The sequence below is a fragment of the Choristoneura fumiferana genome, chromosome 28 (assembly GCF_025370935.1).
Source record: "Choristoneura fumiferana chromosome 28, NRCan_CFum_1, whole genome shotgun sequence".
In the NCBI taxonomy this organism is placed as follows: Eukaryota; Metazoa; Arthropoda; class Insecta; order Lepidoptera; family Tortricidae; genus Choristoneura; species Choristoneura fumiferana.
Window position 1 is genome coordinate 3,735,588 of NC_133499.1, and position 15,404 is coordinate 3,750,991.

The window sequence follows — 15,404 nt, forward strand, 5'->3', positions numbered from 1 at the left end:
AATAGCAAAAAATGGAACCGATTACAAAATCCTTGAAAACATTTTACTAGCACTAGGTACCTACTAGGTCGAAGTCGGTGACTCAGCACGACTCAGCAGAATGGATTGAAACCCATAGTATGTAGGTGAGGTAGACTACTATTGTTCCATTCCTGCTGGCTCGTGCTGAGGCACCGACTTCGAGCTAGTAGGTACCTAGTGCTAGTAAAATATTTTCAAGGATTTTGTAGTCTGTTCCATTTTTTTTTTTTTTTTGGTCGGTTTTCTTTTTTGTTAAAAAATTTCTTTGCACTATAGACTTTACATTAATCCAGTAAAATCGTTTCAGTTCCAGTGGCAAACCTTTGCGGGGTTACAATCCTAACAAGTTACACGAGATCGATCGAGCACCGCAGTGTCATACTACTGCAGGGCTACTACGAAACTCGAAACTCGAAGTTCGTATCGTACCGTCCCTCTCGGTCTCGTATTAAATATTTATTCAAACGTATGGCGTAAAACAAACAATTACACTAAAGAAAGAAACTAAAAACTAGCTAAATAGTATAAGTGTCAAAGGGACCGCATGACATGAACTTCGAGTTTCCGAGTTTCGTAGTAGCCCTGCTGGAACGACTTTTACTGGAATATGTGAACAAAGCCTTATTTTCATTACAAGAGAGGAAGGAAGTTACTTGTACAGGAAGAAAACCGGAAAAATAAATTGCAATAGTTCCATTAGATTAGGGCAATTACAGCGAATAATCCAAGCATCTAACAAAAAAACAGTTTTAAAACGCCACAATTTATTCAACAGAAGTTCTCAAGACAAAGCTCCCGTAGCTCATAATCACGATTGACATAAATAGTACCACACTGCCACAGACACTTAGGACACTTCAACGTAGACAATTTAGCTTCTTGCAAGTCAATCCAATGCGACAGTGGCTCCGCGGGGGAAGCGGAAGCCTCGTCAAACTTTTTCCATTTTTTATTTTCCGTATTAGAGTCTCTTTCGCGTAGGTATTTCGTAAGCTTTTCTATTTTTTCCGCGGCCGCCAGCACGGTGTCGCGGGGAGAAAACGACTCAGGCGCAGACACTTCGGTTCGGTTCTCGAACGAGAGCTCCCAAGTGCTGATCGAGTCGTCCACAGATGTCGCTGGCGTCGCGGCTGTAAAATTTCGACTTTAACTCACGCACCTATGGACAAATTGTACCGATGTATTGAAGAAAAAATAAAAACAAGCTAAGATTTAAAAAGACGAAAAGAGATTTTCGGATTCGTGTCAAATCCTTCCCGGCGACCCGAAAATCCATTTCGTTAAAAAAATCTAGATAAAAAAAAAAATTTAAAAATCAAAAAACCCGACTTAAAAAATACTAAAAAGAAGAAAACAAGTCTAGTGGGCTAGAACTTTGTTAAGTAGCTAACTTAAAGTTCAACAGTCGGGACCCTAAGCTAAGAATTTTTCCCTTAGGTCTCGTGGTACGATCGGCTAGTTCGATTGATCGGACCATGTTTTTTTTTAAGTCCTATTGGTTCGATTGATCGGCCAATAAGGACTTTACAAAGTCTCGCAGTCCTGCTATCGGAGTAACGGGATTTTAAATGTTCGTCTAGTTCGATCGATCGAACCACGAGACCTTAAGATCCTCGTTTTACAAGGGTGCACTTTTCTGTGAAATGGTATTTTAAAACGGTTATAACCCATTTATTTTTAGAATGGGCTAATTATTGGCTTTCATTTGATACCCCACTCGATAGGTGTGAATAAAAACATTTTTTGAAAACTTACATTTAGGCGCTAAAAATCCCTTTTGATTTTTTAAGAATTTCATGTACCCAGTGTCACTCGCGTCATTAAGACAAATCCAATGACGTATCATTTATCAAAATCGGTTCAGCCGTTGAGTAGTTACGAGAGGACATACGAATAGACATACATACATACTTACTTACATACATACGCGTCAAACACATAACCCTCCTTCGCAGTCGGGTCAAAAGCATCTATTGCTAATCCTACTAATATTTTAAATGTGAAAATAAAGTGGTTGAATGTGTGTGTGTGTGCGTGTGTGTGCACGTGTGTGCGTGTATGTGCGTGCGCGTGTGTGTGTGTGTGTGCGTGTGTGCGTGCGTGTGTGCGTGTGTGTGTGTGTATATAAATAAACCTATAGCCTCATAAATATAATATTTAGCAGCAGAAGTAGTTGACCAGTTGTAGTGATCAAAATAATTTATGGTAAAGTTGTATGTACATTTTGAGCACCGTTACCGCTCATCCACTTCTCATGCTGACTGTACCTACTTACTAGGCTATAGGTATATTTATCTACACATACAATATATAATAAGTTGGTACAGCTTAACAAGTCACTCACATTTCTTGGGTCCCTGGCTCAGCCAATCCGGCGCCTGATCGCTAGCTCGGTCCCCGCAGCGGCAGTACGACTGTTGCCCGTGCATCATGAAGATAAGGGGGTTGCCGGCGTTACTCGTGCTACCAGACATGAAGCCGTTCATATTCTCCGCGAACTGAGGGTTGCTCTAAGGGAAAGGAAGCGGTTCAGTGATGGAATGAAGAGGGGAGTGTAAGGAGCTTCAGCCACCGATTATAATATAGTACGGGCCTACTCTAGTTGGCATGGTTTACACGGGAGGGGGGACGCCTATTGAAAAATAGTATGAGCAGAGTCAACTGCACGCGCCCCCGCTCCGTGCACCGGCACCAGCTAGCGTAGGCCCTTTTAGCCAGACAGCAGCTATTTTCATTTACCAGAATGGCGTATACGGAGGGGGAAGCTTAAGGGGCTCAAGATAAGGCATGTTGCATGAACACGTGTCTTTTCGCCTCCAAACCAACGATCATGATTCTCGTTGGTTCTCGGCAATGGAGGTGCGACACACTAATGTGATACCCACCCTAAAATAGTACTCACTCATACTGACTTATTAAAAGGCGAGTTAGATCATCATCACCAGCTGAAAGACGCCCACTGTTGGGCAAAGACCTCTCCCAAAGGTTGAAGTAACAATAGCATTTAAAAACTAATAATAACTAAACCAACCTGCATCTGCTCAAAGCAAGTCCTGAAGAATTCTGCAGAATTATCTTTGTTTCGATTGAGGATTAGCCGATTGAAGCAATCCTCACAGAACACCTGGCCAAAGTAGATTTTGATGTTTTCCTTTGGCACCAAATGGCAGGCACCTAAAAGAATAATGGAAATAGTTAGCAATAGCTCTTCTTGCTCTACCCCGGGGCCGGCGCTGTTAAGAAGTAGGATAGCATGATAAACTTACAGCATTTCGCACAGTGCACATGGAAGCTCTGTCCGCCGATGTCAATCTTGTCAGCTTCGCATACGGACTGCAGGCAGCGCGTGCAAATACAGCGCTTCGTGTCCGACGCTGCCGACGCATCTGATGCAGGCTTCGACTCTGTATGTACATCAAAAGTCGTATGTTTCGGTAACGGTATAGGGTACTTATGTAGGTAGGGTGAGGGTAGCAAGGGATGGTGAATGCAGTAGTTATGATATGATGGATTATTCAAAGCCTGGAGTGTATTGCTACTCGGGTTTTACTTAAAACTATCAGTCTCTCAAAGGGTCGGCGGCGGTGATTGCTTCCCATCAAATGACCCGCATTTTCCTTTGCTTCCTCTTATGTTTAAAAAACGGCAAGATACGACATTCCATTTACAAGACAAACATTTACCTTGAGCCTGGACCCCTGGCGCGAACTGCATCCACCAATCATAGCGAGGGTTATCACGGAACCGAGACAACACGTGGCTCTTGAAGCACTCATTGCAGAAAACATGGCCGTAGAACATTTTTAGCTGCGTCGGGACCTTCTGGCAAATACCTGAAAACCACAAGTAGTCTGATTTCGGCGCACACGTGGAAGCACCGCATAATAGTGGTGCCATCTATGAGCTGCCAGTTCAAATTTCAAATTCGATAATCAAACGTGACGTTAAGGTGAACTGGCGCCATCTATTTTTGCAGTACGTTAACTATTTAAATAAAGATTCGGCTGTAATTTGTAATATTTACTTTATTCTACGGATTTCATTAATTTAGAAACTATCGTCAATGAAAACTTGGGATCTCCGCCCTATGTGGAAATGAAAGAAAGCCTAAAGATTTTTTTACAAAACTACGGTAAGGAAATAATAAAATAAAGGACTTACAGCAAGTGCTGCACATTCTGTGAAACTGTTGACCTTCAATTTCAACTTTTTGTTGTTCATCTATTGGGAGGAAGCATCTTGCACAAAAACATTTTTTCGGCAAATCTTCAGTTTTATTTGTATCCATTGTGAAAGAATTTTATTAAATTTAATTTTGTTAAATTATGAAAGTTTCGATGGTGGTGAACTGAACGTGATGGCGGATGGAAAATTTGTGAAACAGACGAAACACTTGTCTTGACAGATTTTTGAATATAAATTTTATAATAGGAAGAGGAGCAGAACTCAAGTTTTGTGCCAAGACTTTTAGCAGTTGGGTTCAAAAAGTTCGATTATGATAACCAATGTCACATCCCTATGGAGTACCTATTATATTTCTATTAAATATCATCAATTAACATGGGTTTAACCAATTAGCCAAAAGAAAACGCCCTTTGAACAATGAAACAATTTCTTTCAGCTTTACACTGATCAATTCGAGATAAAATATTTTATTATATTGGTGAATATGAATTCGTATGCTTTTTTGTTCAATAATCTGTTTCTTTATAAACTAACGCAGCGTGAGGTGACATCATTCGCATGTGTCACAATGTTAACGGATAGAATTTATTGTATTATCTGTGGCAGTTAAGTGTTCCTTCTGTTCTTGTTTGTTATGTACTGTTATCATGTTTTTATCAAAAAGTGTTGTTTGTGAAGTTATCTTAAGTTAATTCTACTCGTATTTAGTGGTAAAGATATTTCGCTATCTTATCTTATATGCTTTGTATGATAAGGAAGTTGTATATAAGAGTTATTATAGGTTATAAGTTAATGCATTTTGTGTCTTGATGAGATCATGTTTTTATGTTTATTTCATGGAAAACTACGACTCTAGACAAGTTATAGAGCTTTTATTTGATTTTTCTACATTCCTTGCCCTATTTAGCGACTTTTTTTACTTCAGAAAGCTACTTTATAAGTTTCATAGCTGATTGAAAATAGTTAGCAACTAATTTTTCCTTGAGTTAGAAGATGACCTTTAAAGCGCTTTATTTGGTATTTTGCAACAATCGACGCAGTTCATTAGTTTGATACAAATCATCGAAATATTTTTTATTAATGTAGAACTCTTCCCCCGATTGAAAATATTGTCACTAAAAATTAAATTACTAATAAGTTTTTTCGAACTGCATCTGGGAGAACAATTCTATGAACATGTTGTTGATTAGTATCTATAGTATTTCAACCCCTGTTGGAAGAAGAGGGGTTTCATATGTTTGACTGCTATGGTGTCTGTCTATCTTGTCTGTGGTATCATAGTTCCAAACTTGCAAGTGAATTCCGAATTTTGATAGGTTTTAAATTTGATATACTTAGCTCAATACAATGATCTGATGAGTCCTTAGTCTAAGTTTAAGGCAAAAATTTGGTTTAGCCATTTTTAGGTGATATACAGTCAAAATTTTAAATACGTATTACATGACAAAACTTACAGTTTAGTACAATTCAACTTGTTTATTATTATTAATATAAATTTAGATATATAAAATATTTCCAAAGGTCGGGGGTATATTTTTATAAATTTTAATTCTAAGAACATTTTCTATGAACTTTGAGACTTCCTATTGATTACACAGATATGGTAGCAAACTCAATATTGATATTAAAAGGAAAGCTATGTAGAACATAATGTTGTACAGAGATATAGTAGCTTGTTCAGTTCAACTAGGGGAGAAAATCATCCATTCCTGTATACTGTAACAAATTGATATGCAATTACTTACAGAACTTTGTTCAGGTTCTATTCCCAGTTATGTGTTAATTGTTAGCCTATTCTGTCCAACTTTTGGTAAGAAATTAGTCCATCTCTTTGAGAGCTATTATGCCACAGACAGAGGCTACTTTAAAATTGGTTCAGCATTCGTCATCATAAGATCCAGCAGTTTAATTGAAAATGCGGGATTTTACCTGAATTCAGTATCAGTGGGATAATTACCTATTCTTCTTTTTGCAGAATGGTGAACCTGAATGTGAAACACAGTAAAATGTCCCGCCATGAGAAAGCGAAGAGCGGCTTTGTAAGTATACATTCACTTGTATTTTGACCATGCCCGATCCACTCTTTATCTTATACCTTTAAACAAGCAATACGGTATTTGAGTATTTTGTATATGTTTTATAAATGAAAACTACACAATTTTTAAGCTACATTTACAAATAACAAAGTTATAAAGGTTTGAAATTCAAGATTAGACAGAGAAAAACATACTGGCATGTGACGTCACACGCCAGTAGCGCCATACTTGCTGCATAGAGAAAAGCGTTTGAGAAAGAGACAAGTATATAGATTTTTCAAAAAATCACTATAAATCCAATTTTTAACCGATTTAAGTTTTCTCTTCGCTAAACACTGTCTGTATATCTATCATCCCAGCCTATATACGTCCCACTGCTGGGCACAGGCCTCCTCTCAGAACAAGAGGGCTTGGGCCATAGTTCCCACGCGGGCCCAGTGCGGATTGGGAACTTCACACGCACCATTGAATTGCTTCGCAGGTTTGTGCAGGTTTCCTCACGATGTTTCCCTTCACCGCATAGCTCGTGGTAAATTTCAAATGTAATTCCGCACATGAATTTGGAAAAACTCAGAGGTGCGAGCCGGGGTTTGAACCCACGATCCTCTGCTTGAGAGGCGATAGGTCAAACCACTAGGCCACCACGGCTATATCTATATTGTCATAATAATATTATCAGGAGTTGTGTTTATATATATATATATATACACAACTAAACCGCATACATATATATATATATATATATATATATATATATATATGTATGCGGTATTTGACAACTCCTGAATTTGCCATATCTTAATATATATAATCAGAATCTCGGAAACGGCTCCAACGATTTCGATGAAATTTGTTATGTAGGGGTTTTCGGGGGTGAAAAATCGATCTAGCTTGGTCTTATCTCTGGGAAACCGCTTGGTACCGAATTTTAACCCGAGCGGAGCTCGGTCGTCCAGGTACTCTTTAATTAAACACTACATTATGCTGAAGATACGTGACCGAACTTCCGCGGCTTATTTTACGCTCCTACTTATGCGGCTATTAAGACGCACCATAAGCGCTAAAATTACGTCGCTGAAATTCGACGTCACTATGCCGAAGATACATGACCGAACTTCCGCGGCTGATTTTACGCTCCTACTTATACGGCTATTATGACGCACCATAAGCGCTAAAATTACGCCGCTGAAATTCGACGTGACTATGCCGAAGATATGTGACACGTGACCGAACTTCCGCGGCTGATTTTACGCTCCTACTTATGCGGCTATTATGACGCACCATAAGCGCTAAAATTACGCCGCTGAAATTCGACGTTACTTTGCCGAAGATACATGACCGAACTTCCGCGGCTGATTTTACGCTCCTACTTATTCGGCTATTATGACGCACCATAAGCGCTAAAATTACCGCTGAAATTCGACGTCAGCCGAAGATACGTGACGCGTTTACCGAACTTTCCGCGGCTGATTTTACGCTCCTACTTATACGGCTATTATGACGCACCATAAGCGCTAAAATTACGTCGCTGAAATTCGACGTTGACTTTGCCGAAGATACTTGACCGAACTTCCGCGGTGTTTTACGCTCCTACTTATGCGGCTATTAAGACGCACCATAAGCGCTAAAATTACGTTCGCTGAAATTCGATACTATGCGAAGATACATGACCGAACTTCCGCGGCTGATTTTACGCTCCTACTTATTCGGCTATTATGACGCACCATAAGGCCGTGTTCAAACCAAACTGACTGTCAGCCGCCGACTTTATGCAGTTTACTGTATTTCCATACTATTCACTTTTTCGTTCACATCTAAGCGACAATTAATTATTACATTAATAGTGTTATCACAGTGAGCCTGTAACATTTGCGGCGAGAAGCGCTCAATTTATTACTTGTACTATTACTACTTGTACTTCATTCTACATTGTACAAACTTGCAAACAGAAGTAAGCCAGAGATGAAAAAACTTTTTATGCATGCCAAATATACTAACAACATATATGGCGGGCCAAGTTGTTGGATTTTTGGCTTTGTTATTACTGAAATAAAATATTGAAATGTATTGTCTGTAACACTAATTTGGCCATTGCCAATGAGAATGAAATTTTGTAACAATACGAAATCTTCTCTTGATTTTTAGGGTTCCGGAGCCAAAATGGCAAAAACGGAACCCTTATAGTTTCGCCATGTCTGTCTGTCCGTCTGTCCGCGGCTTTGCTCAGGGACTATCAATGCTAAAAAGCTGTAATTTTGCACGGATATATATGTAAACTATGCCGACAAAATGGTATAATAAAAAATTAAGAAAATTTTTTTTTAGGGTACCTCCCATAGACGTAAAGTAAGGGTGTTTTTTTTTCTCATCCAACCATATAGTGTGTGATATCGTTGGATAGGTCTTTTAAAACTATTAGGGGTTTGCTAAGACCATTTTTCGATTCATTGTTTTTTTGCGAAATATTCAACTTTAAATAATATAACTAATCTTGGAATATTCCGTACAAAAAATGAAATCCATAGAAAAATATTACTTAATTATTTCGTAATGGCTACGGAACCCTATTTCGAGCGTGTCGGTCACGCTCTTGGCCGGTTTTTATAGCCATCTGTCATGACATTAGCACATTCGTGTTCATTATCAAGGTGTGTGTGACCTTGTCTAATGAATCATGTACTCATAGACGACCATTTAAAATACCGTGGCTATACACGATGAAGTAATTATTGAAGTACAGTTAGCAGATTAATTGTAGTTTTTTTTTTGGTGACACATAGGCTCAAAGCCGGCCTAGCCTATATCCTACTACAGTGTAACCTTAATATAACGAACCTCAATATAACGACTTCCTCGATTTAAAAAAAAATTCGAAATCCCCTTGAAATGTCCATAAGAGTCAATGTAAAAAATAGCTTTACATTACGAAATTTTTACGAACAACCTCTTTATAACGAATTTTCAACCATCAAAAAAAAGTGTAAATAACCTCTACTTAACGAATTTTTGTCAACTCAAAGCCTATAACGTTTTTTACGAAAACCTGTTTTTATATAGAATTTTCAACCATAAAAAAATGTAAAAACCTCTTATTAACGAATTTTGTAACTCAAAACCTCTATATAACAAATTTTAGACCAACCCTTACCTCAGTTCAACAAATTACTTGATATAACGAATATTTACTTGTTCCTTTCAGATTAGTTATATCGAGGTTGCACTGTATTGGCCATAGGGCTCCTCGCAGATTAAAAAAGCTTTGGGATTAGTAACATTAAAAAAAATCGAGATTTTTTTACGAAAAATTGAGCCGACTGCAAAAGAACTATGAAAATAATTTTCTATCAGTTTGTAATGGGTGTCTCGGAAGGTGTGGACGTAATATCCATTGGGCTTCTATTACTTCTGCTGGCTCGTGCTGAGACACCGACTTCAAACTCGTAGAAAAATATGTAATTTCATGGTGTAGTTGGTTCAATATTATTTTTTTTGTTTATTACCCCTTACCAAATACAGTTTTACCCCTTTGCGGGTAATTATAATTACCCTCAGGTTCGTAACCGATCCACTAGGCGACCAGCCAAGGCGTTATCGCATCGCATGAACGCGTAAAAATATCTGAAACTTTTTGCCTAACCCTATCAGTCCTGCAGTCGTCATGATAGCTTATCAGCTGAAATTCCTTCAGTATTCAGGCGACAACCTTGCCGTGCGGACTGTAGTTGAGTTGAGTGCTAACTAGTGCGTAAATTGAGTGATGAGTGACGAAACCGTTGAGTGTTGAGTTCAGGTTGAAGTGCATTCTTCGTAAACTAAAATAAGATAAGAAAAGGGCTTTCCATTGACTCTTTGAGTTGGTACTCATGGGCGGTGGTGATCATTTTCCATCAGATGACCTGCTTGCTCGTTTGCCTCCCTCACAAAAATAATTAAAAACCTACAAACGATTACTTTTCTCACCCGCGACCTTATGATAGCTATGTTTAAGCAACAAGTACAGTGCTCCACCTCCACACCGTAAGAACACACAGATCACACAAACCCATCTATCACCACTACACTGACGCGTTTCGAACTCAACTAGAGTTCATCCTCAGAGTAATACAACCGTGCACCATGCTATCAGATGGTAGATTAATAGTTCATGGATGTGGACTTCCGCAAAGTAATTCAAAAGTCAAAGTCAAAAGACCTGAATACATTAAGTCAGATTATATAAGAATTGATAATCTCTTTTTTTTTGAAGTCGGTAAAAACGATTAATCCATGTATTCATTTGTTTTTATGTACAATAAATGTCACAATCCGTAGCCTCCCGTACCTACTCCACATTTCATTGATATACATCTTGTGGTTTTCGAGTAAAATGCCTGTAACATACGGATGGACGGACAGACAGACAGACAGACGGACATGACGAAACTATATGGGTTCCTATTTTGCCATTTTGGCTCCGGAACCCTAAAAAGTAGGAAACCCCCGACTTCGTCACTTCAAAGTTCAATATCTGAAATAAGGTTATAAGGTTGCCTGGAAGAGATCGCTCTTAAGCGACAAGGCCGCCTATTGCTTACCTTGCAATTTTTTTCTCTATGTATCTGTTTTCTGTATCGCTTGTATTGTATTGTCTCAAAAGCGGCTAAACCGTTTTTCAAATAAAAAAACCGCATTCATATCCGTCCACCCGTTTAAGAGCTACGGTGCCACAGACACACATAGCGGTCAAAATTATAACACCCTTCTTTTTTCGTCGGGGGTTAAAAAAGCAAGTTAAAACTTATCCAAAAACTCAGGTGCAGGTGGTAGGACCTTGTGCAAGGTCCGCCCGGATTGCTACCACCATCTTGCTCGCTAATCCTGACGTGAAGCAGCAGTGCTTGCACTGTTGTGTTTCGGCGTGGAGAGTAAGAGAGCCGGTGAAATTACTGGCACTTGAGGTATCCCATCTTAGGCCTCTAGGTTGGCAACGCATCTGCAATACCCCTGGTGTTGCAGATGTTTATGGGCGGTGGTGATCTCCTACCATCAGGAGACCCACTTGCTCGTTTTCTATCTAGTCGAATAATAAAAAAAAAGTACTCGATTCGATACGATCGATTTCGTACTTTGTCACGACTAAATTATTTATTTCTTCTTTCTTTAAAATACGATGGAAAAACATTCACTACGTATAGATCTGTACTTCTCACTCCCTCTTTGAATCAAGCACAATAACCACAATGATCGATAATCGATCAGCCATTGCTTAGCAAACAATACTCTAGTTCTAAACAATAGTAATACCCGCGCAACGTTTACGTCACTATTTTGTAAACTGACTTCCACAATTGCGTAATAATGACATCTATTTGTAAACAATCGTTTAATGTGCGGACTCCTGTTGTTGTGCCTAGACCGGTGTCTAGTACGGTCGTAGTGATATTAATATTAAAATAGTAAAAAGTATAGTGAAATAATTGATACAAAATATTAGTTTTTTTGCGTGTGCCGGACGCGATTCGGACCCTCATCTCCTACCATTTGGACCGCTAGTTAACCATTTTTTTTTAATATTAGACTTTTTTAATAACAGTTTGCAGTTAGACTTGGTCGCGTCGCGTTTATCGGTTTTTGAATTTCTATAATTTTGAACTATACACTGTGTTTTTTTGATATCCATTAACTTCGGCAGACGACTCAGTGCATTGATATGAACTACCTGATAATTAACTTTTTCGCGAAATTGAAAAAAAAAATGTTTTTTTTTTTTTTTTTTTAATTCTTGTATATAATAGCTTCACATTCATTGTTAATTGTTAAACTGTAAAATAAACAAACTTGGCAAGTGACATTGACGTGACACATAAGTAAGAGAGGCATCAAAAAAATCCACATATTTAACTTTCTTTTGCTAAATATGTGTGAATTAAACACGGATTAGTGATGGTCTTTGAATAAAAAATCATAAATTAAGGACCTATCTTAACACTTGATTATCTTTTAAACAGTAAGAGTTAGGCGCCTAGTGTCTTGGAGAAATTAAGTTCATCCCTTAACGGATATCAAAAATAACACGGTGTATATAACTTATTGCTATAGCGGTCAGCTGAATTTCTTGACTAACTGAAATTGTTTTTTTTTTTGTATTTCAAGGAGCAAAGAAAATAAGCTAAGACTTAACGATAACATTATTTATAGCGCATTTCGAAACACATTGATACTACTATCTTTATCTTCTATTGATTAGGATTACAAAGTGTCCTATTTAGGTACTTTTGATGGCTCATTACAGCTGTCTTCGATTGGTTATCGTTTATCTATATCGAAGATAATATAGCGACTCTAACACCATCTAGTCTCCTCATACTACATTCTACACCGCACTGTCGAAGTTTTAAATCTGATCCATTATAAAAATACTACTTCAGTCACTCTTCCCCGACTTTTTTTGAGTCGCCTTGCTTTTGTTTACTTACTTGTTTTAGGTTTTAAAACTTTATATGAGGTGCTTTATCGGAGTTTTGGGGGCGTGCAGTCGGGAGAAATCCGTTATGGACAACTGAGAAGGGAGCGTCAAGACAGTGCCGGTTAAAAAACCCGGCTGTACGTCCCGACGTCCCCAACTCTCTGAAGCTTACTAGGGGAGGAGAGGGTTTTTTATCTGCCCATAGTGTTGCTTCAGCCTTTGCTGGAAAGCCGGGAGACGAGCATTTGGGGACTTGCATCAGGGTTTCCTAGCCGATGACAACCCGGCACTGTCTTGGCGCTCCCTTCCCATCATCATATACATATTTAAGAGTCTAGCTCTTGTCGGTGGAGTAATCGCCATTCGGTACGCCTTTCTGCCAAATGCTTTGAGCCCCTGATACGACATTACACTGACCTTCTCTTTGGCTTGATCCTTAAACGCACGTCTCGTTCTTCCCCTGCCTCTCCTGCCGTTTTTTCCCTTCAATTATTGTTCTTATGTAACTATCACGTCGTATCAGGTGCCCCAGCATAATCCCTCTTCTATTCTCTTTCGTTTTCAACAGTAGTCTCCTCTGTTCCCAGTCGTCCATAAAGTATTTTTCCCGAATGCACGTACCCGTCTCCTATAAAGCAAATCGTATTAATTTTAAAGCCAAAAACAAGTAAAGAAAATCGGGGATTTAGTGTCTTTGCACCTAAGGCGACTCATCAAAAAAAATGTACGTTTATATTGACTGACACTGTAGCCCAATTTAAAAGTCCTTTTCCTTTGTTAAATGATTGGTACAGCCTCTCAAAGTCTACAATGGAACCATATAAGAGTTTGTGGCAAAGTGTTGATGCAGTGTATGTGTTAAAGGATATAGTGTGAAGTGCACGGTGATAATGTCATACAACAGCCTGCCCAGGTTGAAACGGAAAGAGACATGGCGGAAAAGCAAGGTAAGAACTGAAACCAATCAGGCGGTTATCATTTGTAAGAGACTAACCCCCTTATTCATAAACGACAATCAAACCTATTTTAGTTAAAATGCCGCTTAAATTCGTTTGTCCTTATCTGTCACTTCGACATTTGTATTTGTTAGAAAGGGACAAAGCATTTGTTAGTTAACATAGGCTTGTTAAGTTTTATGAATAAGGGGGTCAGTCTTGTAAGGCCTTTTAGGAACTCGACTCTTTTTTTTAACGCATCGCAACTAGTCTAGTCGTTTAACCCTTTAGTTTTGAGTTACACGACTAAAACTAATGAGTAATTTAAATCGAAAGTCTTTTAAACAAAAGCTTAAAAGCTAAGTCTTAACTTAAAGGATTTAAAGGACTTAAAAAACTAGCTTATATGGCTTGGAAGGCAGGGGTAGTTTTGTAAGTTGAGATAGTATTTCTTGTAGATTTTTTATGCGATAAATAAATAAACTTTAAAAGTCTGCGAAATATAAACAATTCAAACAAGCATTTTAGACTAAGAGCTGTATTGAATATCATAAACGAATCAGGCGCTGCGCTGGTGCTTTAAGAAATAGCTCGAGTCTTGCAGCCGTTTAAGTCTTTTAGTAAAACAACTCAGTCTTACTAGTGAAGACTCGCACCTCCTATCATTTTAGTGTCCGCGTCTTGTAAAATAGTTTAGTCGTTTTGTGGGAGAATTTTCAGTACCTGACTGTATAAGTCGACCGCTATTTCTGTTTCACCATCTTGGTATTTATTATGTCATTTATTTATATTTGACTCGCTTACTTAAGCTCGAAGCAATGATCCGTGTCATGTGGGCGCGGCACAGAATCATCGAATGTCATTCTCATTATTATGTTCATAATGTTATTGACCCACTGATTGTGTCATCATCATTAATACACACTTTATTTGGAGCTAAGTGTCAAAACAAATCGTTCGAAATTAGACTCAATGTTATAGCGTATGAGTTGTAATTACAGAAACATATGGGGGTAAGAAATAGTCGAAATTAGACCTTATTTTGTTGTGTTTAAATTTAAATTGCAGTGAATTTGTATGTGATTTGAATGACAGCTTTAGCAAGGTTAATGTTTCTCTTCTGTCAGTGCAGATTTATCTTGTCTCTTTGAGATAAAGTACAAATTTGTTTAGCATTTAGTTTTGCGTACGCATTTGTTGATTGTTTGTGATGATTTTGGAAATGTGTCAAGATTGTCTAAAATCGGTCAAGTTCGAATCGTTTACGCTAAAACGAGAATTAAATGAGTATCCCATTAATATGTATTATAAAATGCCAAGGTTTGTAATTCTGTTTGTTTGTTACCTCTTCAGTTCTAAACGGCTGAACCGATTTAGAAGAAATTCGGTATACAGATTTGAGTCTCGGGAAACGATAGTATAGTTTTTATCCCGGAATATTGCATAGTTCCCGCGGGATAGTGATGAACGAAATCTACGCGGACGGAATCGTGGGTAACAGCTAGTCTTAACTTATATCTTTAAACGATCAAAACTCAATTTTTTTATAAGATTTTTCTTCGAATGTGCTCAATATGTTTCGTAGCTCAACCGTTTTTAAGATGGAGTTTGAAATGGAAATGTCAGAAGTTTTCTAAGATCACGTCATGTTTTTGTTGGGATTTTATGTCACACTTTGGGTGATATACAGATTACAATACACGTGACTTACGTATGTGTGGTGTGAGTGTGACGGTACGCAGCCAAAGTAACTCTGTACTCATTTCTATCTATTTAAAACTA

The 15,404-nt window shown here is 38.2% G+C and overlaps 2 protein-coding genes across 2 annotated transcripts in view; one reads left to right on the top strand and one right to left on the bottom strand.

Moving 5' to 3' along the window:
- Positions 1-768: 768 nt before the first annotated feature.
- LOC141443848 (uncharacterized) lies at positions 769-4,413 on the bottom strand. Its single transcript, XM_074109212.1, has 6 exons — positions 4,183-4,413; positions 3,705-3,854; positions 3,288-3,425; positions 3,053-3,195; positions 2,366-2,531; positions 769-1,151 (listed from the first exon to the last, which is right to left on the bottom strand). The coding sequence occupies exons 1-6, from the start codon at positions 4,307-4,309 to the stop codon at positions 790-792; spliced, it is 1,086 nt and encodes a 361-aa protein (XP_073965313.1). The 5' UTR covers positions 4,310-4,413; the 3' UTR covers positions 769-789.
- Positions 4,414-9,944: 5,531 nt separating this feature from the next.
- Positions 9,945-15,404, top strand: part of LOC141443829 (protein diaphanous-like) — an 85,268-nt gene continuing 79,808 nt past the window's right edge. Inside the window, exons 1-2 of the mRNA XM_074109200.1 lie at positions 9,945-10,032; positions 13,482-13,634. Of these exons, the coding sequence (XP_073965301.1) occupies positions 13,578-13,634 (57 nt within the window). The 5' untranslated portion in view covers positions 9,945-10,032; positions 13,482-13,577. The remainder of the gene's footprint in view (positions 10,033-13,481; positions 13,635-15,404) is intronic.

What these genes read in the sequence shown, in the direction of transcription:
- LOC141443848 (XM_074109212.1), bottom strand. Translation starts at nt 4,309, where the DNA reads ATGGATACAAATAAAACTGAAGATTTGCCGAAAAAATGTTTTTGTGCA. An exon ending in CAGAATGTGCAGCACTTGCT is followed by an intron (nt 3,855 to 4,182) that starts GTAAGTCCTTTA and finishes TGTGGTTTTCAG; the next exon opens with GTATTTGCCAGAAGGTCCCG. An exon ending in GAGCCAGGGACCCAAGAAAT is followed by an intron (nt 1,152 to 2,365) that starts GTGAGTGACTTG and finishes GAAATTTTACAG; the next exon opens with CCGCGACGCCAGCGACATCT.